The sequence below is a fragment of the Corylus avellana genome, chromosome 8 (assembly GCF_965113065.1).
Source record: "Corylus avellana chromosome 8, dhCorAvel1.hap1.2, whole genome shotgun sequence".
NCBI classification, from domain to species: Eukaryota; Viridiplantae; Streptophyta; class Magnoliopsida; order Fagales; family Betulaceae; genus Corylus; species Corylus avellana.
In genome coordinates, this window is record NC_142497.1 from 22,711,747 (window position 1) to 22,739,587 (window position 27,841).

Consider the following 27,841-nt stretch of genomic DNA (forward strand, 5'->3'; position numbering starts at 1 on the left):
CTGCTAGAAAACCACCGAAAACATCACGACGGTAAGTTGCCTCACTTTCAAGCTTTTTTACTTCTGGTTTTAAGGTTTTGAGCATTTTTTATCTTTAGGTTACTCTGAGATTTGGGCATCTGCGTTTTTTGCAATGCTTTCTATGGAAACAATCACTCATTCTTTGTGTGTTTGGTTTTTTTTTTCTGTTTTTGTTCTATGGCAAGTGCTTTATGGTTTGTGTTAAATAAATGTTGGAAGATGGTGTCTTTAAAAAGCAAACGGTATGTTCATATTTTATAACCTGATATTTTTTTTGAGATATGCAATTATTTTTTTTCTTTTGTGGGGCTTGTTTTGTCCCTTAGTGTGTGTAAGATGCATGAGTTTTTAAATCGTTGGGGAAGATGAAGACGACGGCGGCGGCATAAGAGATGTAGATGAATTATGTTTATTTAATTTGACGTGGAGTGTGTGTTGGAACCTCAAAATAGCGTAAAAAAACTTATTTGTCATTTTTTAAAAGCATAACTAAAAAAGAACACGTGTCTTATTTTTATTGAGTGTGATGTGACAATGTAACAGTTTCCATTAAATCATTCAACGAAAAATGAGTTCAGGAAGTAAAATGTTATTTTGGCCTACCCTAGGGATCTATAAATTATTTTTTAAACCATAATGTGTGATTTGTAAATTAAGCCAACCACATTGACCAATTTTGCATTTATCCCATTATTTAATAATATTAATGCAGTACCAAATACCATATATATATATATATATATATATATATATATATATATATATAAGTATTTAAATCCCAACCAATTCGAGAATCTCGCTCCTGATTCCCTCCAAAAATGTCAGACGCTCTTGCTCAGCAAATCTCCCTCTTCCGCTCTCTAATCAAGTCCAGAAGGTTCCACTCCAATTCATTCACGTCAATTTCCATTTCCAAAATTTTCAATCCTATTTATTGGTTTGTAACCAAAGCTCTCAAATCCTTCTTTGCTCAGATTCGACGACGCGACTCTTCGAATTCTCGAATCGGTTCTGGTTTCCAAATCTGTGAAATCGCTGAAGGAAGTCGAATCGAGCTTGAGAGCGCTTTTGAGATCTGAATCTCTCTCCACCATTCGCGAAATCGCGGAGAAACCTGTCGGTCAGAAGCTTTTGGTTCTTGAATTTTTCGTCCGTGCTTTCGCTCTAATAGCCGATGTTGAGGTACTTAATCTCAATTTTCGTTCTCTTCGTTGCCTCGTAATTTGTAAAGATAATATCATCTACTTGCTTAGCAGTAATTACGTTAGCTAATTTTGGTTTACCGAGCTAGCTGGCTTAATATGATTGCTATAATCAGGAGATGTAGAAAACTTTGTTTAGGTTTTTGAGTGAAATCCTTTTAGTACGCCTGTAATTTTGTCCTGATTAGTTCAGGTTTATTTGGTGTAACATTGTGTTTGGTTAATTAACTTTTGAAAGAGCCTAATTATGTTGCTCCAAACTTTATGATCTAGTTTTATTCTTATAGATTTTAAAAGATGATTTTTGTAAAATAGATGGTTAAAGATTATGAACCTCTCGATTTTCCATGGTAATTTCAATGTGAAGCTCTTAAAATTTTAACTATTATTTTTAATCAAATGATTTGAATTTTGTCACCTCAGTATTTGCCATATCTAGAGGATTTTTTTTTCTTTTTCTAAATTTGTTGTATCTTACTAAGTTGTATTCTGAAGTGGAAAAATCTGAATCATTTCAAATAGGAGTTTAGATTCTAAGAACTCCACTATAGAAATACATAGAAAATTTAGAAAAATATTTATCCCAAATAATAAATAATGTCATAGAATTACTAGGCTAGCTCTGTATTATAGGGTCATTGATATTGTTGATGCAGTCTATTTAGGTAGAGAAGCTTTGTTTTACTGCTCCACTCTTATAACTTTTTTTGAGGGCACTCTCAATGTTTTCAGAGTTGCTTGGCTTTGAGATACGAGGCCTTACATATGCGGGAACTCGAGTCTGCAAGTTGCCAATGGCTAGAAGTTTCGTATTTGGAATGGCTAAATTTTGCTGAACACTCGCTGGATAATGGATTCTATTCTATTGCTGGAAAGGTCATTTCTATATTGTTTAATTTTACTTTTATTCTGGTTCTAGTGAAGTTATAAGTCACAAACTATTGTATTCTTATTATGAGAAATCATTCGCTATTATGATGCATTGAGTATCCACTTTCTATTTTACATAGCATTTCGAGCCATAAACTAGAATTGGGTTTTGAAGAGCATTGTTGTCTGTTTAGTCTTAGGAGTCCGTGAATGTTGTTTGCTAAATTTCTGCTAATGATTTGTTGTGATGTCTACTAACTTCTGCAGTGGACCAACATATGAAGATGGATATGTACATAAAGTTTAGGTATAAAAATCAATAAGGCAATATCACTATTGAAGTGATATATGGTCCACTGAGCCTCGTAGAGCATACCAGAGTTGTTCTAAAGAAATGCTTTTTAGAATATTTTATATTATCTAATATTCTATTTCTTTGTAGGGTTTATTTCCTACCTTATTTAGTCTAGTTTTACTTATTCACCACTCCTAACTTCTGTATAACATATTTCAATATACAAGATAATGCCTTAACGCATCATCGTTTCTCTCTTTGCTTCCGCTCTCCTCTCTCTTTTCATATCATCTTATCATTTATTTCTACATGGTATCACTCCGGCCACTTTCTGGCAGCCACTTTCTGTTCTCCTCCAGTCACCTATGGCAGCCTCTTCCCGGCCAACTCAGGTATCCTTTTTCCGGTCAACTTCGGCAGCCTCCTCCTACAGCCTTTTCCAGCCACTGCCTCCAGCAATCTTACAAGATCAATTCACCTTCTTTTTTAACTCAAGCTTATACCTTGAGTTTGAAGGAGAATTCTAGAATATTTTATATTCTCTAATAATCTATTTCCTCGTAGAGTTTATTTCCTACCTTATTTAGTTTAAGTTTACTTGTTCACCACTCCTAGTTTCTTTATCAATAGAGACTATTGTAATATTTATAACATACTATACAAGATATAGCACTAACGCTTCATCGTTTCTTTCTCCGCTTCTGCTTCATATCATCCCATCATATATTTCTACAATGCTTTTGCCTGATATGGTGGGTTAAAGAAAGCTTAACATATTAGCTCCGAGTCAATGAGTTTTTTAGACTAAAATTGATTTTTTTTGTTTCTACCTGTTGTTATTTGATTTTAGTACATGCAAGTAACATATGTAATAAAGCTATCGATCTTAACCTTGAAGGGAGTTTAGTCTGGATAGCTTTTATGTAGTGGTCTAATGTGGTTTTTGTTGAGATGCATTGACATTGGTTTGCTCTGGTTTGGCGATGATATATTCATCTCTACCAACTTATTCAGTGTCTTTCAACAGGAGTATCTTCATGTGGCTAGAGCTCTGTGTCAAAGGGATTCTCTTTATCTTTCCATTTTAGACAACTTTTTCCTCACTTCTGGTGCTAAAGTCTCTGTAGAACATGATCACATATCATCAATGTAACCTGTACATATAATTGCATCATTTGATTGGTTATATTTGATGTATTTCTACCTTACTTTCTGCCAGATCAAGCTGTCTCAGACATCCAAATCTTGTGACTTTTTTTTCTTATCATATCAGCTGTTTTGGTTTGAAATCACGGTAACTTAGTGGTTGTTTAGTCTAATCCCAGTCTTCATTGTTGACTCTTTTCTTTGCAGGCATGTGAAAATGCACTATTATGCCTTACAAGGGATATTGCAGACCCCAAAGTAGATGAATTCTTTGAAAATGTACAAGTTTTGGAAAAAATAAAGAGACTTAAAGATTTTGCAATGACATCAGCCGCTTCATGCTCTGGTAAGTCTTCTTTATTTGTGTAAATTCTTTGAAAGCTTTCTCTGAGAAACAAAAAGCTTAAAATTTACATTGCAACCGATTTGAACATATGATAGCCCTAACCATCTCTGAGAGTCTTTTGGTATGGTTAGATGTATATGCTGCCAAGTCATTTGTGTCAATTTGTTGAATCCATCTCACCTCCTCAAAGTGGTCAGCCGCCAAGCTGGCAATTCACTTGGTTATTTTAGGATCAATTTAACTGCCTAGATGGTATGCCATCTGCGTGATAACGCTGCAAACCAAATATAGATGTTAGTTTTGCTGCCAATAGGCAATAATATACCTTCAGAGTCATATAAATGGTTATATCAAACCCCGTGTACTGTCATATTGAATTTATTTATTGAAAAGAAGATGCTAGCTTTTGCATTTAGTAGATTTCCTTTGGGTTTCCTTTATTTCTGTCTGAGTCATTGATGGTTAGAGAAGCAATGGCACATGATCGATCATTTTGTAACTAAAGGCTCATGAAGTTGTGATATTAACCACCTAGTCTTGTTGCTATACGGTTCTTTGTTTCCCTTGGTTCTGATCTTTGGCAATTAAAATCAATTTATTGTTCCTAAAAATCAGATTTAAGGGCCACATGCTGTCATTTGATCATTGTATACTCTTTTTTCCTATCAGTTCAGGCGCAGGCTGCAGAGTACTTGAAAAAGAAGAGCACCGAGAAGCGCAAAATAAATCCTTCATTTTGTACAGAGACACGATGTGTTGCAAGCACTATGTTCAGTAATGGAATTAAGAGGAGGAATGTACAAAAATTGCACGAGCTGCAACGAACTGCCTGTGCATCACACACCATTCAACTTTAAGGTCATTGCTCTCTGTTCCCTTCTCTTTTTGTTTTTGTTTTCGTTTTTAGTTTTTATTTTGGGGCCAGAATTGCCAGTTTTATTATTCTCAAAGTTTGTTTCACAAGCCCCTATGACTGGATACGAACTACAGGTTGGCCTTCAATGCAAATATTTTGCTGGAATAGTTCCCTACTCTTTCAAAATTTAAAGGGCAAGTTAATTTCTCACTGGGTTTGCACTCCACGGTGATCTCCCTGGCACCTTCTTTGCTTCTTGAATGTAATGACACATTATTTGGATGCCTTTCGTTCAGTTCAGCTGCGCATTTCTTTTTCAGTGGGCCGGATCATTCATAGGGTTGGGACACTGTTTTTTAACTGCTAACACTTTCAGCCGTCTACGTCAAAAATCCAACCCATTTCTTATGGTTATAGTCCCGTTTCTCCCGTACTCCTTCAACTTCAATCCAGATGCTTTTTAGCAGTTCGAAGAGCATGGTTAATCTAACATAGGATTATGATTATCTCCCCCCTCCAAAGTAAGATATAGCATTTACAATAATTAGTTGAGGAATTATGGATCTAAACATATTTGGTCACATAATTCCTCGACCAAAAGGTTGAGAAGAGGGCCGCCTTGAAAATAGTTTGTGATGATGTCCGATGATTCGACAACTGATAAAAAAGTTACACTATCAATGATTGCGATGAGACAATCGATGAAGATTACCTTTCTCACATATTTGGACAAAGTACTTTATTGAGTAAGGAGGTTGGGGGCGCATGTGCCTCACGTGCTAGCAGAGAGGTGGCCCTTGGGTGGATCTTGGGTGGGGAAGCTAGTGGTGAGGTGTGTGCATGGCAGAGATGGATAGCCGGCGGTAGATCTAGCTTCCCCACCAAAAAGAGAAAAAAAAAAAAAGAAGGAAAAAGAATAAAGGAGGAAGAGATGAGCGGAGGGAGGGAGGAAGAATCCCCCTCATTCTGAAAGCTTAGGTGATGGGGGGCAGTTTAAGAGGTGTTAAGTAACTAATTTACTAATTGTCTAAAAGCTTAAGCTAACAAGGAGGTAATATAATCATTTAATCAATATTTTAACGAGTGTGGGATTAGAAAACACGTTGAATATTTTAATTAAAATGGGGGGAGGAGGGGGCGAGCTCAACTGTGTAAGGCCATGATTCGAACTCATGACTTCTATTATGATATTATGTTAAATCACCATTTATTCTAAAAGTTTAAGCTTTAAAAAAAAAAAATTTGTTTATTTAATCATTTAATTGATACTTTAACATTTTTTTTCATATGCGAGACAAAATAACATGTTAAAAAGAGTAGTCAGATGAACATTTGAAAAGAACTTCAAACATAAGGGGGAGTTTGAACCCAAAGTGAGGGAGAATATTGAAATATTAATTAAATGATTAAATTCATTCATTTCAATTAGCTTAAGCTAATAAAAAAAAGTAAATTTAACTTTGAAGGTATTTAGGATTATGATTATTCAATTATCTTGCTTTTTACTTAGTGTGTGGTGGTTTGATGTAAGTTTATTACATGGATTGACCATAGCTCTCGTGAGCCAACCATAGCTCTCGTGAGCCAACCATAGAGTATTGTGGAACTGATATTGCTTAACATTACTTATTCTAACACTAATTATATATTTGTCATTGATAGGTATATATTATCGTTTTAATCATGACAATTTTCCCAACCAAAAGTGTTATCAATAGGCCTTGGGGTTGGGTTACTAAAAACCTTCCAATATTTGATATTTCTTTTCATCTTAAAAATTGAGATCAACAGATGAGGATCCCCTCAAATTTGTTAAACAATTCGGGCAGCCCTATATAGCTCGCACTCTTGGCCCATTATCAACTCGGGAAACAAATTTGAGGGGAATTCAATCTGGGGTCAACCTACCATTAGTTCAAGATATGTGTTGTCTAGAGGTTATTTTATTAATTGAGAAAAATAAGAATAAAAATCTGAGCAGGGCTTGAGTAGTCAGAGTATCAGTCAGGCCCAGCCCTATTTGCCTATATGGTTTAACCAGGCCCGTTTAATAATGGGCCGGGTTACAAATGGCTGCTTTTGCTTATCAGTACTTTTAGTTGCATTGTAATTTGATATGTAGAAAACGTAAACCTGAAGGATGAAGTTGGCACAACCCAATGTCCTTAGTTGTATATTTGCACACTGAGCTGATAATATAGACTTTTATTTTGAATTACTGACATTGGAAATCCAAAATCTCTCTGCTCAAGCAAGTTGAATTTCATGTCGGTTGCCACTTAAGCCCCTCGGCCCCCCTAACTTTAGAGGTTGCCATTGTTCAAAGATTACTTCTAATTCATGCACATCTCAAGAATCGAATCTTCCATATCACCAAGCGCATTCAATGTCTGCATTGGACATCGCATGTTTTATTTCTCTAAGATGACGAGAGATGTCTGTTTTTCTCTCTACTTTATTCATAAGCTTAAAAAAATACGTTAAAACAAAGATTACAAGGTTCTCACCCTTCTAGACCCTGGAGGGTTTTTCCTTCTTTCTAGAGCTTAGGTGTTTGAAACTTGAAATTGAAGCACGCGTTTTGTGAGGTAATGCAATTAAATAAATTCAGCAGAGTGGTCCCATTTTTTTATTAGTATAAGATGAAAGTCTAACAGAAAACATAAACTTAGTTTATAAGACAATGTTTTTATAAATATATATATATAAAAATATGACATGACAACTAGGGAAAGAGAGCGGTTTTCCTCGGAACAAAAGATTAGAAGCTTGGAGTCATGTGAAGAACATTAAATGCTAGAGTGAGAAAAGGGTCTTAGGGTTCCACAAAGCCAAATAATTTTAGTTTCACTCTCTCTCGAATTGGGATTCTTTTAAATAACAATTAGATCTTAGCTACATGTCGGATCTCATTAACTGGTTCACATTAAGAAATTCTTGGTGGAGTGTCGTTACGATTATTATACAAAGAGATAAGAACTTAAATCGAGTTTAAAGAAAAAGAAGAATCCAAGGATGCGTATATTGTTATGCAACAATGCTGTCTATAACTGCAGAACTAATTAATGCCCAACCTTCACTCAAAAGTATAAAATAAAAATTAATTCGCAAATAGAATTTTTTAAGGATACAGTTTTTCTCTAAATTAGGTAGGAGGAAACTCCTCCAATCCAATCTAGTAAGCTTATATGCATTCAAAATGCATCGTTACATGTATTTTTAAGGACAAAAGTGTCCTCCAAACTGGGTTTGAGAAATTTTCTCGAACTCAGTCTATAAATTTGTCATGTATTTTTTAGCATGTGAGAATTATATACTTTTTTTTAAAAAAATGTATTTATATTCTCAAAGGATGCATATCAATTTTATAGACCGAGAAGATATTAATTTGTATCCCATTTTTAATAAAGTATGTGATTTGTGCATTTTAGACATCTTTCGATCTATTTTATTAAAAAAACTTTATTCTTCTGTTAATTGGAACATCTATCATTTTTTTTTTCGGTATTAATTACTATCCTTTTTGTTGATTTTTAAGCTGATTAAATGTAGATGCTAGCTAGCTATCTGCCATGCATAAAGAAAGGCCTCTATCGGCTACTACGATCGATAGAGAATCTGAAATAATTTAATTTGCTCTGAAGTTTCATTACATCATGATGCATGTGGGTGCATGGTTTCTGTTCACACTCAAAACTTGCTTTTGATCGTCATTCATATATTTGTGATTTACACTGTTTGCTTGCATGCGTGAAATGTGTTAAGGTTTGGTGTGCATGTATATGCGTTGTGTTAATTTGGTGAGAGTAAGATGCGGCTATTCGGCGACACATGCATTTTCACACCTGGGACATGCCCAGATACTTGTCGTGTGAGACTTGAATAAACGGATTTTGTTGATACGTGTCCTCGTTACTGTAACCATCTTGACCTAGAACGAGACAGAAACCGAATCCCTAATGTTAATGGTGTCTACAAAAATGATGGGATATTTGATGAAGATTGCTATAAGAAAGTTGGTTATCTGCAGGAACCAATTAGTAGCCAAAACTATCTATAGTACCCATTGCGGATGCCACCAAAATTTCATTGCCGATAATTTGATTTTTTGTAAGCTGATCATGCTAATTAATAAAGCTTCCTGTAAAGCAGTTTTTTTTTTTTTTTTTTTTTTTTTGTTTTTGTTTTTGTTTTTTTGAGTTTTTGAGTATTTATCATTAATATTTGTATATGGTTAATTATCAAGAAGAAGCCAGATTGATTAGAGTGCGGCACTTGGTCTTTCTAGAATTATTTGGTGTAGCTAAGGTCAATTGGTACTATTATCCGCACAGCCCCCTAAGGTTGAAGAGACTGATTGAGACTTGATGGTTTAATTTGTTTGTAAAATTTTCAGTTCTATCAATAAGTTTCACCTGAGAATTTATGACACGAATCCATCACAAAATTATCGGGTTAGTTAAGGTTAAGGGATATAGCTTGTTCAATTAATTAAATGAGTCGTGTTATGGTTGATCTATATAGTTTTATATATACTCGTAACCAATGCCTTGACAAAGCTTTAACTAGACACGCAGAATAAATGCTTGAAATTTCTAATATGACCTGCAAACCCGGCGCAAATCCAACATGAAATTAGTGTGTTAGGATTGAAGGGTATGCCTTGTTTAATTAAATTATTGAGTTAGGATTAACTTATATAATCTTATGCACCCACATCGATAGGACTCGAACTCAACACATGAACACAAATTCCTACCCCTAATTTCACCCTTTTAGGGAAGTCCCAAAAAAGGATGTTGCTTAGCACTACTGATAGAATAATTTTTCATTTTTTTTAATTCAACTTTGCCCCCTTCTAGTGCTAGTTCGGAGGGCATAGATAGTAAGCAATGGTAAGTGTTAAATATTAATTAAATGATTAAATTTATTATTTCTTATCAATTTAAGTTTTTGGGATAACTATTGATGATTTAATATACTATCATAGCAAAAATCATGAGTTTGAACTCTGTCTCTATAATTTACCTCAAATTTTAATTAAATATTGTACTCGTTAAGCCTCATGAAGAAGTTTGAACTCACACGTTAGAATAAGAATTAAAATATTAATTAAATAATTAAATTTATCATTTATTACTAACTTAAGGTTTTAAGACACCCTGATAATTTAACATTAAGATATTCTTCTTCCCCCCGGTCTCTCTCTATCTCACATATATAACTTATATAGCTCGAGGGAGAATGAGCCAAAAATAGAAAACGACACAAGAGCATAGAAGTTGGTGGTGGTCATCTCGATATTTTAGCAAAGCATTAATTTGTTGGTTTGGTTAAATTGAATAATTTGGAGTTTAGGAGTTGGTGCACGAACGTTGATCAAAGTTTCCACCTGCATCGTAGGTATTAGTGCGTGCGAGCCAATTCAAACAATTTCAGAGAGAGAGAGAAAGAGATTGATGTATGTTTCCATGTGAATGTCCGCCAACAAACATTCACGTTGAAAGCCATCTCTCTCGGTGTCTTGGTCCAAGTTAGGGTTTCACATCTCTCTTACTATTTTACTATTTTACTCTAATTATATATAACCCTCTCTTTACTCCATCTCTCTAAAATTAATTGCCCTCTCACAATATATCTCTCACTAATTATTCCCTCTATATATATATATATATATATATATATATATATATATATATATATCTTAGAGCTGTAGCAAGTACATTAACACCGAAATAGAAGAGTCAAACCAGAACGTGAAAACTACACAACCTGCATGGATTGCCAACTTATCACGCGCCTAGGCGGTGGTCAACCCTCACACCCCATTGTTTGATAATAGTCTATTCCACTACTTCAAATGACCCCAATGCCCTTTGTAGCTATTATATTATAGTCTTTATTATATGGGTTGTTAGCTAATTATGTGTCGAGTTCTTGTCGAATTTGTGGGGTCGTGTAAATATTTGTCAACCCTTATACACTTATCAGGTTTAAGTCAATCTTAACTTGATTCATTTAATTAAACATATCGGACCATTTAACTCTAACCAGTTAATTTTATGTAAAATTTGTTGTATTCACAAATCATATAAAAAATTGATAGTCTTAATTAATTTATACCTAGAGTAGGCTATAATTGTAAAGCTGTGTATGAACCATGGATAGCATATGCGTTGGTTTCTTCTACGCTGATCAGGATCGGAATAGCGTATTCCATCAGAATGCCATTTCTTGTTGTTTAATTATGATTATACTTTATTAATATTTTAATACAGGAACATGTGGATCTATTCTACACTATGCTAGTTCCAGCTGAGCTATTATAAATACACATATTAAGCCCTTTCTCACCTTCAACACTAAGCCTAGCCTGTTGTTGTTCAAAATTTTCCTCCATCTCCTTCCCTCTTCCCATTTCAAAGAAAAAGCCTCTCTCTCTCTCTCTCTCTCTCTCTCTTTGGATTGTCCTTGAGTGCCTGTCTACATGGGAGGATCTTCACCCTGTGCTTCCTGCAAGCTGTTGAGACGCCGCTGCGCCAAGGACTGCATCTTTGCTCCTTATTTCCCTTCTGACGACCCTCACAAGTTTTCCATTGTTCACAAGGTTTTTGGTGCTAGCAATGTCAGCAAAATGTTGCAGGTCTCTCTCTCTCTCTCTTTCCCTATATATATATGGGTATATGAAAGTTTCACTTAATTTTAAGCTTGTTATTTACCTCCCTTTTGATTTCAACAGGAGCTTCCCATTCATCAGAGGGCGGATGCTGTGAGTAGTTTAGTTTACGAAGCAAATGCAAGAGTGAGAGACCCTGTGTACGGATGTGTTGGGGCTATATCTTACCTGCAGAATCAAGTGTCGCAATTGCAAATGCAGCTTGCAGTGGCTCAAGCGGAGATACTTTGCATACAGATGCAAAAAGAGCCAAACTTACCAATCACCCAGATGGACCAAGACGAGAGGTCCCTTCTTTTATCCACCAACTTCAATAACATTCCCCAGTGCCTCAGCTTTGCTTCTTCTAGCAATGTAATCCAAGACCCTCTTAAGAGAGAGTCTCTTTGGATTTAATCAAATGCCATCACTTTCCAACTTTGCTTTATTTAATTTTTCTCTCCCTCTCTCTCTCTCTCTCTCTCTCCTTGTGTATATGTATATATATTTGCGCGTGGATTTGTTTCTTTTTTATGCGAGACACAGGGAGAGTGAGAGAGAAGCGGCTTAATTTGTCCAACGTTGCAAAAAGGAAAGTTGAGCCATAAGAAAATGAAAGGGAACCTGGATTTATGGGTCAACCCTGCATGTGGGATTGGAGTAAAATAGGTAGGGTTGACAGTCAACCTTTTCTTTCTTGCTTTAGACGTTTTGTGAGTGGCAAAGCCTCTCCCACCTCCTTCACCGTGATTTAGACACTTCCTGGTGGAGAGAAATAATCGGTCTCTGCCCCAGGCCCCCACCTATGGTGATCATCATGCCATTACAACAAGTCTTGAGTTCTGTGGCTAATTTTGAATGGGATATGCCCTTGTACGTTTTAGCAGCACAGATTATATTAGGAGATGAGCCTTATTTCACCTTAGTGGCCGGACGAACTTGTGCGCGCGTAAAGATTTTTTTACACGATTTGTAAATTTGATATAAAATTAATGGGTTAAGGTTAAAAAATATAATAAGTTTAATTAAATGGGTTAGATTATGATTAATAATTTATGTTGTTTTATACAGGGGCAAAACTAGCGATTTATGGTGTGGGGATGGATTTTTTTTTGGTTGGGGAGCTAGACAGATTTATATAAATACAAAAACACATAGATACATATAATCTATTTATATGTGTGTTTATATAAAATAAAAGCATAGAAATGTTATATTTAATCTCATGGCATATCACAAACACACAATAATATAAATAACTAGTAAAATAAACTAATCACAGTCTATAGGGTTCAAGAAAAACGGTACATTTGAGTGTATACTTTTTTCATTTTTTTTTATTTTTTCAAACAATTCACTGAAGCTCCAAATAACAACAATGCTAGAGTCTTCCTAAACAGTGGTAACTGAATTGTTGGTTAAAAGCTACTCAAAGAACCCAAACCATTTAACTTTTCCTTTTATATATTTAATCAAAGTCCAAAACCAAATTGAGCTTCTCGTTAGAAGCGAACTAGAATATGAAGGGAAACAAAATGAATGGGGTATTTTAGGTTTTTTATGTTGAAAGAAGGGGGTAAATTAAAAAAAAAAAAAAATTAAAAGGGGACACAAATATCATTTAGGAAGGACAAGTTTATAAGATAGATATATTTTAAGCAAATTTGTAAAATTTTTGGGAGGATGGCCTAGGCTGTAGATCCGCTCCTGGTTTTATATCAATTTCTCAACATAACTCAAACCCAACAAACGAACATGAATTATCGCCAATTTTTGTGTGTCATCATTCTGATTAAGCACGGTTCATGGAAAGCATCTTTGAGCAGAAATATAAGGAAGATTAATTAGGAAGTAAAAGTTGATTTTTCAATACGTACTAACCTTTTCCTCTTTACAATTGTATCAAAATCTCTTGGTGTACTTATATCCACTGTTTAAAGGGTAGTGAACGAGGGTAATTGTATCAAAATCTGTGTGCGTGTTTGGTTTGAAAATGGGAAGCAGAGATACTTTACGTGGAGCGGTGGAGGCATATTGAAGTCAGCCTTGGAAGAGGTGTTTCCTATTTTCTCTAGAACTGGCGCAGTAAGTCAAAGTAATAATATCACCGATTCCTTTACAATAGCACCATTGCGCTCTCATTTGTAGAATTAATGTTGATTTTCGATCAAAAGACTGAAATGTTGGAGCTAGAATAACACACCATCTTGGAAATTAACGTGGCACATGTGGGTCATTAAATAAATAAATTTATTAATTAAATTTTGTTGTTTAATTCTTTTTATCAAAAACATGTTTTTACTATATATGTAAATTTGGGAACAGTTTAAATGAATTGGAGAAGATCAGTTAGTTATAGTGAACAAGTATTTTTTGGGACAAAAAAATCCCGAGCATCCTAATTATTCATAAATTTGTAAAAAAATTATAGTAAAAAGCATGTAATAATACCATGTGTTATTCATGAGCAATCATTGGACTATAAATTCATAATGAACGATGAGGAGATGCATTAAGAGCCATCCTATGCTATCTTTCAATAAATGAACAAAAGAAGTGGGATAAAGCAAGAATTTACGTAGAAATGATCAATATATATATATATATATATATATGGACCTATGGTCATAAGTTTCTCTCGATTTCGATCTGGTTAATGGGCTAGCTTCATCACCATGCATGTCACTTGTTCAAGAGGTATACAAAGAGGAGAAATTCTACATTTATCCAATTTTTTCTTCAAAAGTTGGTTGTCAAGTAATGTGTCACCATCCTATGAGTTGGTGACACATTTTTTATAAATCTTATAGAATTGTGACCCATCACTTAAGAATCAATTTTTATAGAGAAAATTTGAGTAGTGTAGTGTAGCATTTTTCTATAATAAGACTAAATGGAACAACACAAGTTCTAGAGCATGCTTGCATGACATTGTTCTTTATAAGAACAAGTCTATTAGGGAACACGGTTGCTTATTATTTATTTATTTTAACACTCCTACTAACCTATAGTTTTTAATAAGTAATACTAGAAATTATATTTTTATCTTACAACTATCTTATAATGTATATTTAATAATGTTGAAAACTAATCAGCGTTTTGAGCTCTATTAAGATACAAAAATTGTTTGAAAACTCCAACTTCTGTTTAAAATTTTGACAAAAATTGTTAGAATGTCACGTTAGCAAAGTCAGATGGACTTATTTTACTTTTTTTTTTGTTCTAAATAAAAAAGCACAAAAGCTATCTACCCTGCCCATTCCAGTGTAGGCCCAACTGATGTTTGAGTTGGTGACACATTTTTTATAAATCTTATAGAATGGTGACCCATCACTTAGGAATCAATTTTTATAAAGAAAATTTGAATAGTGTAGTGTAGCATTTTTCTATAATAAGACTAAAAGGAAACACAAGTTTTAAAACACGCTTGCATGACATCGTTCTTTATAAGAACAAGTCTATTAGGGAACAAGGTCGCTTATTATTTATTTATTTATTTTAACACTCCTATTAACATATAGTTTTTTATAAGTAATGTTAAAAATTATATTTTTATCTTACAACTATCTTATAATGTATATTCAATGATGTTGAAAACTAATCAGCGTTTTGATAGTAAGATACAAAAATTGTTTGAAAACTCCGACTTCTGTTTAAAATTTTGATAAAAACTGTTAGAATGTCACGTTAGCAAAGTCAAATGGACTTATTTTACATTTTTTTTTTGTTCTAAATAAAAAGCACAAAAGCTATCCACGTACCCTGCCCATTCCAGTGTAGGCCCAACTGATGTTTGATTGTTTTCCCAAGAGAAGCTTAGGCTAACCCATCTATATTGATGGGCCTCTCTTTACCTTCTGATTGTTTGTAAAGCCCATTGAGCTTTGTTTATCATCAACCCTTTTGATCACGTGGATTGTGATGCAACATACTCAACAAGTCATAGGCCCCAAATCCCAAGTCACAGGCCTTGAAAAGGGCATGAGGGCCCCACTACCTCCCTCGAAGCTGGACTCTTTCAGCCAATCACAAGAAAGTAGGCGACGAACAAACCAATAGGAAGAAGATAAGGTTCAATGTAGGACAATAATAAGAGCAGCAAAATCAAAGAAAAAAAAAAAAGAGGAAGAAAAAGAATATTCTGATATGTTATATATACGAATTTGCATGCATAAATAGTTCCCCCGAAGAAAAAAAAAAAAAAAAAAGAGACAAAGAACGAGGGATATAAGATGGGGTACAGTTCATTCTTAAGAAGCCCAAAGGAAGAGGAACAAGAGGTGCCAGACAGTAGTGTTCACACAAAATTCTCCGACACAAAAGCTGCTTATGGCGATGAAGAACAACTCCATATTATGGATGAGTTGGAGGGCATCTGGGGCATTGAAGATGACGAAAATTTAGCAAAGGACAGCAAGAAGTATGGTCAACTCAGCTGGGATTTCATGGATTGGGAAGAATTTCCAAAAGGAGAAGGAGAAGAGCAAGAGAAGAAGGTGCTGGAGAGCGCAAACCAATGCTTTTTTGAAGAAGCAAGCTACTACATGAGCAACAGCATCAAGGTTGCAGTAAAGAGAGAAAATATTGGGTCGTTTTGGGATGATGATGATGATGATGAAAAGATTCCGACATCATTGAACTTGAACTTGAATTATGAACAAGTCTTGGATGCATGGTCCAACCGGGGGTCTCCTTGGGCCGATGGCGATGGCGATGTCTATTCTCTTTCTATGCCCAGCAATGGCTATTATGTTAGTACTATTTTTATTACCTTTATTACCTTTATTTCTTTGATTTCCAGCTTTTTTTCATCTCTGCATATATAGATAATTAAAGATATTGTTTATTAATTAATTGTGTTTAGATGGGAGAGGTGCCAGTGATGGAAGAAGAGAGAACCAGAAGGGAAGCAAGAGTTTTAAGGTACAAAGAGAAGCGCCAGACAAGATTGTTCTCCAAGAAGATAAGATACCAAGTTCGAAAACTCAATGCTGATAAAAGACCAAGACTCAAGGTTTTTGTCCTCTCTCTCTCAATCTCTCTCAATCTCTCTCTATAGAGTTTGATTTTTAAATTTGGAATTGAAGGATGCGATATTTCTGGATGCAGGGGCGATTCGTGAAGAGAGTTTCTTGACAAGAGTTTAAAATATCTGGCAAAATATCTTTGTGGAATTGTTGTTGCATATGCTTTTGTGGTTATATCTCAATGAAATATCTATTTTTATTCAGTAGACTTTCTGCATGTGCATTCTTTTGTGGAACTTTATGCCGTGGACTTGAGGTCCATCATGTGTATTTGACCTTATTAGATCCGGTGCAATGCATTTTATCTGCACCCCTTTGTTTGAAAATGAAATATATTTCAAATTATGACATCTAAAAGAAAAAAAAAAATTCTAATAATAAATAATAACAATAACAAAAGTAAAGTTGACTTGGTATCTGGTCGAAATGGTGGTTTAGCCGCTTTTAATAACCAATTTGAAAATAGCTGAACCATTTTCTTCGCCAAAATGAGTGGTTCGGCCACTCTATCGACCAATTTGAGTATGACCGAACCATCTTAATAGCTAGGGGAGGGGAGGGGAGGGGAGGCCATCCTTATTGACCAGTTTGAAAGTAGTTCGAAATGGTGTGGTGTACATCTCTTCTTAATCGGTTGGCAAAACTTTGATGGAGGCTGCGTTTGATAAACAATTTCATTTTAATATTATTCATCTCACTTTCTTATTTTTATTTTAAATATTTTTTATTCTAATAATAAATAATAACAGTAACAAAAATAAAGTTGACTTGGTATTTGTTCGAAATGGTGATTTAGCCGCTTTTCATAACCAATTTGAAAATAGCTGAACCATTTTCTTCGCCAAAATGAGTGGTTCGGCCACTCTATCGACCAATTTGAGTATGACCGAACCATCTTAATAGCTAGGGGAGGCAAGGGGAGGCCATCCTTACTGACCAGTTTGAAAATAGTCGAACCACCCTTTAATACTCTGAGCAATATTATTTTACAGTTGTGTTTAGATAGGAGAGGTCCCCCCCCCCATCATTGAAGGCCATGGACATCATCACAATTATTTACAAAGCTTGGAAAGAATTCTTGGGCAATCAAACGTCAACAGTCCGAGGGATTCGTTAAGGAATAATGAAAATATGGTGTGCATTTATCATATATATACCCTACACAGTGGTCCTCCTTTATGTTCATCAACATTTTTTGACCCCTTTGTGGGCCTCTTTAATTATGTATGCCGTATGGTGTCTTTCTCTGAGGCTGGTGCAAGTCTGCTGCTGCCAGAAAATATATCAATTAAGAGGCTCAACTGGCTATGGAAATTAAGGACACCTATCAATCAATACGAAGTTGAAGCAGATAGCACATGATGATCCAAAGTGAAGGATTCATGACTTAATTTCTTTTTAATGTGACAGCCATTTATTGATCAATCAATAATGTTGTAGTCGTATAATCACATTTCTCACATCAGAAAATGATTTCTTTTTAGTCTAAGATACATATATTATGGTTTGTAATGGGAGTCTTGCATCCATTTCATTAAATATTTTAAGTGTTGATGTTCACTTATTAAGAGAGTATTTAAATATTTATTAAATACTTAAAATTATAAATTAACGGTAATTAACCTTTTGTATGCCGCATGTGACATAAGACTGAAGTGAAAGGCCCTGACATGATGTAATATCAAATGTGAAGATGTGCATGGTTTGATTAATAACAGATGCAAATTAAGTTGAAGATATATAATCCAATTAAGGCGTGAAGGTTGAGTGATGATTTGCTGATTAGATTAGCTCCTTTTGTCTATATCAATGGTGGGATAAAACGTGGGTAATAGCAAATACCTTACAGAATTTGGATGTAGAGTTTTTGAAGATATTTTGCGAGGCACTTTTCCAGCTCCACTTTTTCTTCTTGGGGCCTTTTGCTTCTTTCCAATATTTAGGTGGTCACTACATAGTGACTTATCGAGTGTGCTCCAAAACTTTTGGTGGGGTTTTGAAGAAAATGATGGATGGTGATGGCATTGTCGGCGATGGACACAGTTTTTCTTCATATAATAATGTTGATTGAAATACTTTCAGTCCCGGAAAAGGTGCCCAAGAACTTAATTATTTGTACGTATGCCATGTGGGATATTAATTGTAACATACCATCCACTCACTTATTAGATTATCAACACGGTTTAATCTAGTTCATAGCTCGCTCTTGATTCAATCAAAAGCTGTAACTCATTTGATCTCGTACTCAACGAATTGCGTCCAATTCAGACTGATCAATGTGATGACAACTCCGATACAACTCTTAAATAGAATTTACTATTGAAAATCGGATTGAAAAAAAACAAGTGACAGAGAGGTTATATACACATGATTAAGATTGTACTTACGAGGTATGTGAAATTATAATACTTTTATCATGTGAGAAACACATATTTTTTTATTAATACGTGAAAAATACATGTAGAATTTTTTATAACTCTTTTAACACATTAGTATTTTCCGGACAATTTGAATAATTTTCTCCATCTCAACTCAATTCAAAGAAATTTTTTACATGAGTAATATAAAAAGAAAAAAGAAAAAAGAAAAAAGGCCTTCTGGAATCTGAACCCACGTGATGCTCAATCATTTGTATGGCGTGGTTTTGTCACTAGTTGCACCTGCAGCCTTCAACTGAACTCTCAATTGCAATACCATATTTATTTTAAAGTAAAAAAGAAAAAAAAGAAAAAGCAGTCATGCAATATCTCCTACGGTTGATTGTAATTCAGACAGCCATACAAAGGGGATTCTATGGTGGTCGGCCATTTGAATGGACGGACTACAAAGCTACACGTTAGTCGAAATTTTCATTCACTCTTCTTCTCTGGCCGTCCCTCAGCCAAAACTGAAAACTTCTCATTCACCTGACTCTCCTCAGACTTTTCCTCCCTAACATTCTCCGAAGCCACCAGGAAATGAAATGAATGGATCCAAAATCATCATTCCGGCCACCGGCCAATGAGAACGTACATGAGAACTTAAGAACAGATCTCTGGACTATTTACGTACATGGGGATCACATTCTCAAAGTTAAAACTCTTTTATTATGAGCAGATTTTAAAATCGGGGCTCTATGTACAAATTAATTGAGTTGGTTGAGATTTTGTCTTGTCATCTGTTATTATCGATCATCACTTAGATTTGAAGAATTCTATTGAATAGAATATGGTAAAAATTCTAAGAATTATATATAGTGTTGACACATAAAATTAATACTGACTACGTATACCTAATTCTCGATTTGGAATTTTTGCAAGACAACCAAATGTTAGAGTTGTGCGCCACAAGGTGCAAGGAGGGCAGTGGTGCAATCTCTGATGTTTAAGTTAATATATGTATAAAGTGAAAATGGAAAAAAGAAATGAAAATTAGAGGATGAGAACATACTTGAGCCTAGACTTTTACCGACCTTATGTAGATTAAATACCATTTATGTCATGTGCCTTCATAAGGAAATTGTTGTCAAACAACCATTAATTCGGCTTCCAATTTGTGCAGGTGATTTTGATCCACCATCTTTAGTGAATTATCTTTCTTGAATGGGTGCATTCATTGCTTTTCATGGAGGATGGTTGCCTAATATAAAATTTCCCTTATAGACGTATGCTTCATGGTTGAATTTTGGTGAGTTTATTTGTCATTTTGGAACCGCGTTTGGACTAGTTGTCCACTGACTTCAGCAGGTTAAGTCCCATACTTTCATTTCAGTTGCCCACTTTTCCTTGGGCTACTGGTATAGATTTGTCTGTGAACTTGGTGGGCCGAGCCCATACTCCCGTTCCATATAGTGTGTAGAGTGTTTTGGTAAAAATTATTATGCTTCGACACGTGTTTTCCCAATTTTGAAAAACATTATCCTTAATCTTTCAATTATTTGATTTAAAAGAATAGAGAAAGTGATAAAGACATTTCGCCATAATGCTGCTTCTTCAATCCCTATTGCTATTAATTTATTTAGCCATTGACAAAACGTAAGGTGTATTAAAATACAAAGATACCGGAAAAGAGAAAGAGAAATCCAGCCCATTGGCCCATCACAGCTACATAATAATACATATCTTTATCTTCCCTCCTCATCCTCCTGCTGCCTCGTATTCTCCTCCTGGCTCCTAGCAAAGCTTACAGGCCCTTAGGAACTGCAATGGACCTGAAGAATTCCGAGCCAACCACCGTTTGCCACGTTGTGGCACTGCCTTCTCCCGGACGCGGCCACATCAACCCCATGATGAACCTCTGCAAGTCACTCAGCTCAAAGAAACCCGACCTTCTCATCACCTTCATTGTTACCGAAGAATGGCTCGGCTTCATCGGCTCCGACCCCAAGCCTGACAACATACGCTTCAGCACCGTCCCCAACGTGATCCCTAGCGAGGTCGGCCGCGGCGCTGACTCGCCCGGCTTCTACGAAGAGGTTCTGAGGAAGATGAGAGCTCCGGTGGAAGAGCTCCTCGATCGGCTTGAACCACTACCAATCACTATTATGATCGCTGACACTTACATGAACTGGGCGATTGATATTGGGAACCAGAGGAACGTTCCCGTGGCCTCGCTTTGGACCATGTCGGCTTTGGTCTACTCCGTGTTCCACCACTTTGATCTCCTTGTTCAACACCACCATTTTCCGGTTGATTTTGCTGGTAAGTGTATATTCAATTTAAATCTAATAAATTTTAAGTGTCTTTTTTATTTTTATTAGTTTAAGACTAGCTAGTTTATTTCAGTGTAAAACTAAAATGGTCTGATTGAAAATAAAATAATAATTAAACCACAACTATATATTATTTTGAAGTCTATCATGTACCCTTATAAATTAGTTAATTAGAAGCACATTAATGTATACTCTATATATATCTCTATGCAACAAACAACTTTATTTATTTATTTATTTATTTTTATCTTTTTGTCAGCTGCTATAAGCCAACAAAAAGATATCGAAATTGTAATAGTTGTGGCCTGGTTGTTGGATGACGACCAAGACAGCTGTAGCATTATCCTCTCTACGTGGCTTACTGCATGCTGCTGGACTGCTGGAGTACTTGAGTTTAGTTGTTTTCATATATATATATATATATATATATATAAATTTGCTCGATTTCTCCGTATATATATAAAAAAAAAATCCTCTATTGAAGAAATATTATAAAAAATAGTGATTAATATAATAAAATTGGATTCAAATATGATTTAAAACTTTTAAATTGGGTAATATCTTGATATCTTATACTATGGACTAAGAAATGAATCTCTCTTACAGTGGTATAATAGATTATGATGACTTTAGTTGCACATCCATTTGTAGATACGATAACATTACTAGATTACCACATTTTCCTGGATGCACTAAAAAGACTTTCGATATTGATCGAAATATTTTGGTGTTTTCAGCCATTGGAGACGAGCATGTGGACTATATCCCCGGAGTTTCTTCAACGCGGATAGCAGAACTTCCGACGTGTTTATATGGAAAAGGCCTAAAAGTATTGCATAGAGCGCTAGAAGCCGTCTCGTGGGTGCCCAAAGCACAATGTCTTCTCTTACCATCTGTGTACGAGCTTGAAGCCCAAGTAATCGATGCTTTGAAAGAAAATGTTGCAGTGCCAATTTATCATATCGGCCCTACCATACCTTACTTCAAGCTTGAAGAAAATTCCTCTGAAAAAAGCTCCGGCGACGCCAACTACTTAGAATGGCTAGATTTGCAGCCCAGAGGCTCTGTTCTGTACGTCTCACAGGGGAGTCTGCATTCGGTTTCAAATGCCCAAATGGAGGAAATTGCTGCTGGGTTGCGCGACAGCGGCGTTAGATTCTTCTGGGTGACTCGTGGGGAGACTTCTCCGATTAACGAGCTCTGTGGGGAAATGGGGTTGCTGGTTCCATGGTGTGATCAATTGAGGGTGCTCTGCCATCCTTCTATAGGTGGATTTTGGTCGCATTGTGGGTGGAATTCCACCTCGGAGGCTGTATTTGCCGGCTTGCCGATGCTTACTTTTCCGATATACTGGGATCAGGTGACAAACAGTAAGGTGGTTGTGGAAGATTGGAAGATTGGGTGGAGAGTGAAGAAAGAGGTGCAGTCGGAAAATTTGGTAGGAAGAGAAGAGATTGCGAGGCTTGTGAAGGGGTTTATGGATTTGGAAAGTGATGAGGGGAAAGAACTGAGAAGAAAAGCAAGAGAGCTTCAAAAGATTTATCGGCAGGCAATACAGAAAGGTGGATCAACAGATGCCAGCATTGATGCTTTTGTAAGTGAGATCTCATATTGTCACAAGCATTAAACAAATTTCTGTATGAGACTTTCTGTAGACTGTAGCATGGGAAGCTCGGTTGGGAGGGCCTTCAGAAAATGAAGTTAAAATTCCAAACAAATTCAATAATTATGGAATAACCATAATTTTTCCTATTTTTTCTAAATTTATTTTTTTTAAATTTTTTTTATTTTTACACCCCTAAATACGACCCACTAATACTATCAGCCTACGAGGTAAGCTGCCTAAAATTTTCTTTTTTTCCTTTTATTCATTTGACAAATATATTATAAATTCTTGGTTCAACGCGCCAAAATTAAATTCTCTTTAAGTTTTTATTTTTTATTTTTTATATAAAAAAATTTCTATCTTCAAAATTTTTTAACTGTCGTTAGATTGGTTGAAACGCATGATTTTGTCACATCAGCAATAAACATAATAATATTTTATTAATTTAATTTAAAAATTAAATAAATCTTTTAAAAAAAAATTTTAAAAAAAAATTGAAGGGGTGGCTTCCGGCCACCCCTGGCCACCCCCAAGAAGGCTACCTTGAACCACCTAGGGGTAGCTCGCAGCCACCCCACCCCAAATGTCACCCCTAACCACCCAAGTGGTGGCCGTGAGCCACACCATTTGTGATTTGGGGTGGCCCGCAACCCACCCTTGGGGTGGCTTCCGGCCACCGCATATGGGTTGGAGGTGGCCAAGGAGCCACCTCTTCAATTTTTATTTATTTATTTTAATTAATTAATTAATTAATTTTTAGAATTAATTTTTAAATTAAATTAATAAAAAATTAATATGCTGATATGGTAAAATAGTGCGTTTCAACCAATCTAACAGCAGTTAAAAAATTTTGATGATAAGAATTTTCTTAACGTTTTGATTGACCTAAAAAGTAAATTTTCGAAAAAAAACATTTAGAGAGAATTTAATTTTGACACGTTGACTTAGAGCATTCCCAATGGAGGAGCCATATTTTTATGCAAAATGGCTTCTTAAAACTCACTTTTATCTAGTTTAGCTAAGCCATTTTTAAATGTCTCTACATCCGATTAGCTATATTTCTATCTATTCTATTAAAATATTATTAAAAGCAATAAAAGTTTTGGAAAAAAAAGAACATGCAGAGAAAAGGTAAGAAAAGATTTGGGAAAAAAGAGAAAATAGGTGAGAGAAACAATGAAAAATAAAATAGCTCCCTTGAAAAGTGCTGCTACATTTAGCTTTTTTTTTTAGCTCTTCTAATCAGATATCTATTTTACATTTTCTTTTAGCTAATTCAATGTAGGAGGTTTTTTAAACATTTAAAGAACTATTTTAGATAAAAGTAACATTTAGCTCTTCCATTAGGAATGCTCTTAAGGACTTCTAATATATTTACCAAAAAAAAAAAAAAAAATGACCATGATGGACCAAAACCTTTTAATTGGCTCGCTATTGCGTAGCGACGTTCACTAAGGAAGGAGACGACAGCGTTTTAGGGAATACAAAATATTATTACAAATGCAGAAAATAAAAATACTTGGATTTTTTTTTTTTTTTTTGAAGAATAACTTCTTGTCATTTATCATATAATCGCTGATCTGTCTATACATAGTCCTGAATACACAAAGGAAAGCTTCCTATCCAAAATTGCTTCTCTCCATTAGCCATTCGTGGTACGTGTTGGACCCGCCACTCCTGCAGCCCACTTGAATTAAGTGGGCTCCATCGCACTGTCTCGATAGCTGGAAGCGCGACATGTTTCGTACATTCACCCCCTTGTTCAGAAAGACCCCAAAGTTCATCTTCTTCCCTCAAAACTCAGCAGTCTGCTGCCTCAGTCGGTGTAAGGAAGAGAGAAATATTGCTTAAGAGCTATTTTCTCACCTCACTTCGTCCTGTTCCAGGGTTTGTCCCATTAAAGGTGCTTTCCATCAACGGTGAACGATCTACTTCAGGAGATGGATTCCGCCAAAACATATCCATCCACTGTCTGCCACGTGGTGGCGATACCCTATCCCGGTCGAGGCCACATCAACGCCATGATGAACCTCTGCAAGCTCCTAGCTTTGAAAAGGCCCCAACACATTCTCCTCACCTTCGTAGTCACCGAAGAGTGGCTCGGCTTCATCGGCTCAGACCCTAAGCCGGCTAACATACGCTTCGCCACCGTACCCAACGTCATACCTTCCGAGCTGGGTCGTGCCAAAGACTGGCTCGCCTTCGTGGAAGCCGTAACCACGAAGATGGAAGCGCCCTATGAGGAACTCCTGGACCGGCTTGAGCCGCCGGTGACAGCCATCGTGGCTGATACTCATGTGGGTTGGGCTATCGGAGTTGGGAACCGGAGGAATATTCCGGTGGCATCGCTATGGCCCATGCCAGCGACGGTGTTCTCTGTGTTTCACCATTTTGAGCTTCTCGTGCAGCACGGCCATTTCCCGATTGAAGTGTCAGGTACGTCTAAGACCCTTATCTCAATCTTTTTTTTCTTTTTCTTTTTTTGCGTAACTTAGCCTTAACGAAGATAAGGCTAGATTGATAGCCACGTGGATGAATTATTCTATGTATGGTCCAGCAGCAGCATGACTCCCAACCTCAAGAGCAAAAAAAAAAAAAGAAAAAGAAAAAGAAAATAGTAAAAAATTTTCTTGCTTTCTGTAGAAGTAAAAATATTAGAGAAAGTGTAAATTGGTACAATGATTCAGCAGGAAACCACATTTATTATTTGGAATGGTAAAAATATGAAAGAGGAGTCAAACTTATTTTTAAAAGAGGTCAGGCCTAATTATATTGAACTTCATAAAAATATTTAAATGAAAAATTGAAAAATAGGGGAACCATGGCCCCCTTTGGTTTATTAATAGTTCTATCACTAACAATGATCGACCTCATAACAAACAAATAAATGGTAAAACTTCTCTTACCTTCAATTCGTTATGTGTTTTACGATGTTAATCTTCATTGATCAATTTGTAATGTAGGTTTTCTATTTTTCAGCCGATTTTAATTTCACCCCACCCCTACCGCTAAGAGTTTTGTCCACATCCACAGTTGGCGATTAGTCATTAGGGAAATTTTAAATTTTAAAGAAGATGATATTTGAGTCATTATGATATATATCCTCCATTAAGACTTATTGTTGAAAAATTAGATACCCGCATTGCAATATTTTATAATTTGAGGTTAATATTGTAACATTTGTGCACATTGAGGAATAAGTGAAGTTTCTCTTAAATAAATTTAGTAAAACTGAGCTTATAAATCTATGTACAACTTTGTAATAAAATGATTTATTGTATAATTCACCCTTTATATAGAACTTTTGTGAAATTACTATTTTGCCGTAAAGTAACTTGTTCCACGATAGTTGAACAACTTCATAGGTCATTCGAGGTGATAAGTCATGTCATTTGGCTGGTTCTAGGGGTGCTCAGCTGCCACTAAAGTCTGACTTTAGAGTGGTATGGCTACCTTTAATGCAAAATTGTTTCTTACATTGCTTTTTGTATGCTTCTTTGTCACGTGTTTAATTAAGAACGCGGAGATGAGCTTGTGGACTACATTCCAGGGGTGTCTGCTATGCGTATTGTAGATCTTCCCACCTTTATGCATGGTGATGGGCGAGGAATCTTGCACCGAGTCTTGGAATATGTTTCAGTAGTGTCTAAAGCGCAGTATCTTCTATTCAATTCCGTCCAGGAGCTTGAAGCCGAAGTCATTGACACTTTAAAAGCAGAACTTCCTTTTCCGGTGTACCCTATTGGCCCTGCCATACCTTATTTTGAACTTCAAAAGAATTCTTCTGTAACAGATGATCACATTCATGGTGTCAACTATTTTCGGTGGCTAGATTGTCAACCTACAGGCTCTGTCTTGTATGTTTCATTAGGAAGCTTTCTTTCAGTTTCAAGTGCCCAAATGAATGAAATTGCAAGTGGGCTAGAAGATAGTGGTGTTAGGTACTTGTGGGTGTTACGCAAGGAAAATGATCCACTTAGAGATGCTTGTGCCGGTGATATGGGTTTAGTGGTGCCTTGGTGCGACCAGTTGAAGGTGTTGTGCCACCCCTCAATAGGAGGGTTTTGGACACATTGTGGATGGAATTCCGTATTGGAGGCTACTTTTGCTGGTGTTCCTATGCTTACTTTCCCTATATTTTGGGATCAAATCCCAAACAGTAAATGGATTGTGGAGGACTGGAAGGTGGGATGGAGGGTTAAAAAAGAAGTGGGATTTAAGAATTTAGTGACAAGGGGAGAAATATCAAAGCTTGTGAAAAGGTTTATGGATCAAAAGAGCAATGAAGGGAATGAAATGAGGAAAAGAGCAAAAGAACTTCAAGAGGTTTGCCGAGGCGCAAACGTTGACGGTGGGTCATCTGAAACAAATCTTGATGCTTTTATTAAAGATATTTCAAAAGGCCACGATCATTAAGCAGATTGTTACATGTTACTTTTCAGTGATGATTTAATTTATAGCGTATGACTGATGATTTCAAGAAGTTCATGTGAATTTGGAACACTTTAACCGCATATATGAATGGAACACCATTTTCACTGGTTTTCTCATATTGATACTGTAGAAATTTAAACGTTGGTTCTACTGTTCTACATATTATTTCTTTTATGTTTTTAAGTTAAAATTTTCTTGAGTTGCTACTGTAGAGTAGTTGCTTCAGAACTTGAAATGAAGAAGATTATGAAGGCCTTTGGCCTCTTCTTGAGTCCTATTTAATGTAAATTTTCACATGCACAATGAATGTACGACCAAGAAATCAATGTGCAAAATATATATATATAAATCAACTGCATCGTACGGTGTGGTGTATATCTCTTCTTAATCGGTTGGCCAAACTTTGATGTAGGCTGCGTTTCGTAAACAATTTCATTTTAATATTATTTATCTCACTTTTTTTTCTTTTCTTTTTTTGAAATATTTTCTTACTTTTTACAATACATTAATCACTTTTTATTATTATTCAAATAAAAAAATAAAAGCCTTTTCATATCTAACATTGTTACTTTTTTTACATTAATCAATTTTTATTACCGTATCAAACCGCTGAAACTCCAAAGCCTTTTACCAAACTGCCCCTCAATCTTTGATACCACATGTTGGGTTTGTCGAGACTCTTACAATTTGAGA

The 27,841-nt window shown here is 35.6% G+C and overlaps 5 protein-coding genes across 7 annotated transcripts; all 5 read left to right on the top strand.

Annotated features, from left to right (window-relative positions):
* Positions 1-815: 815 nt before the first annotated feature.
* Positions 816-5,523, top strand: LOC132163822 (protein DOUBLE-STRAND BREAK FORMATION). 2 transcript variants are annotated; one of them, XM_059574203.1, is made up of 6 exons: positions 816-898; positions 996-1,203; positions 1,956-2,099; positions 3,742-3,880; positions 4,550-4,738; positions 4,871-5,523. In XM_059574203.1, exons 1-5 carry the CDS (start codon positions 840-842, stop codon positions 4,735-4,737), a joined length of 738 nt encoding a protein of 245 aa, XP_059430186.1. In that variant the 5' UTR covers positions 816-839; the 3' UTR covers position 4,738; positions 4,871-5,523. The 2 variants fall into 2 exon arrangements, with proteins under 2 accessions (XP_059430186.1, XP_059430185.1); XM_059574202.1 differs by having other exon boundaries at positions 4,550-5,523.
* Positions 5,524-10,484: 4,961 nt separating this feature from the next.
* On the top strand, positions 10,485-11,811 carry ASL5 (Lateral organ boundaries (LOB) domain family protein). The gene is made up of 2 exons (XM_059574204.2): positions 10,485-11,379; positions 11,476-11,811. Exons 1-2 carry the CDS (start codon positions 11,224-11,226, stop codon positions 11,806-11,808), a joined length of 489 nt encoding a protein of 162 aa, XP_059430187.2. The 5' UTR covers positions 10,485-11,223; the 3' UTR covers positions 11,809-11,811.
* Positions 11,812-15,584: 3,773 nt separating this feature from the next.
* On the top strand, positions 15,585-16,621 carry LOC132164492 (CCT motif family protein). 2 transcript variants are annotated; one of them, XM_059575012.2, is made up of 3 exons: positions 15,585-16,142; positions 16,256-16,405; positions 16,479-16,621. In XM_059575012.2, the coding sequence occupies exons 1-3, from the start codon at positions 15,624-15,626 to the stop codon at positions 16,536-16,538; spliced, it is 729 nt and encodes a 242-aa protein (XP_059430995.2). In that variant the 5' UTR covers positions 15,585-15,623; the 3' UTR covers positions 16,539-16,621. The 2 variants fall into 2 exon arrangements, with proteins under 2 accessions (XP_059430995.2, XP_059430996.1); XM_059575013.2 differs by having other exon boundaries at positions 16,501-16,621.
* Positions 16,622-20,510: 3,889 nt separating this feature from the next.
* Positions 20,511-22,844, top strand: LOC132164051 (UDP-glycosyltransferase 87A2). The gene is made up of 2 exons (XM_059574460.2): positions 20,511-21,097; positions 21,846-22,844. Exons 1-2 carry the CDS (start codon positions 20,602-20,604, stop codon positions 22,733-22,735), a joined length of 1,386 nt encoding a protein of 461 aa, XP_059430443.2. The 5' UTR covers positions 20,511-20,601; the 3' UTR covers positions 22,736-22,844.
* Positions 22,845-24,300: 1,456 nt separating this feature from the next.
* Positions 24,301-27,259, top strand: LOC132164166 (UDP-glycosyltransferase 87A1). The gene is made up of 2 exons (XM_059574603.2): positions 24,301-25,150; positions 26,232-27,259. The coding sequence occupies exons 1-2, from the start codon at positions 24,655-24,657 to the stop codon at positions 27,128-27,130; spliced, it is 1,395 nt and encodes a 464-aa protein (XP_059430586.2). The 5' UTR covers positions 24,301-24,654; the 3' UTR covers positions 27,131-27,259.
* The last annotated feature ends 582 nt before the right edge of the window (positions 27,260-27,841 follow it).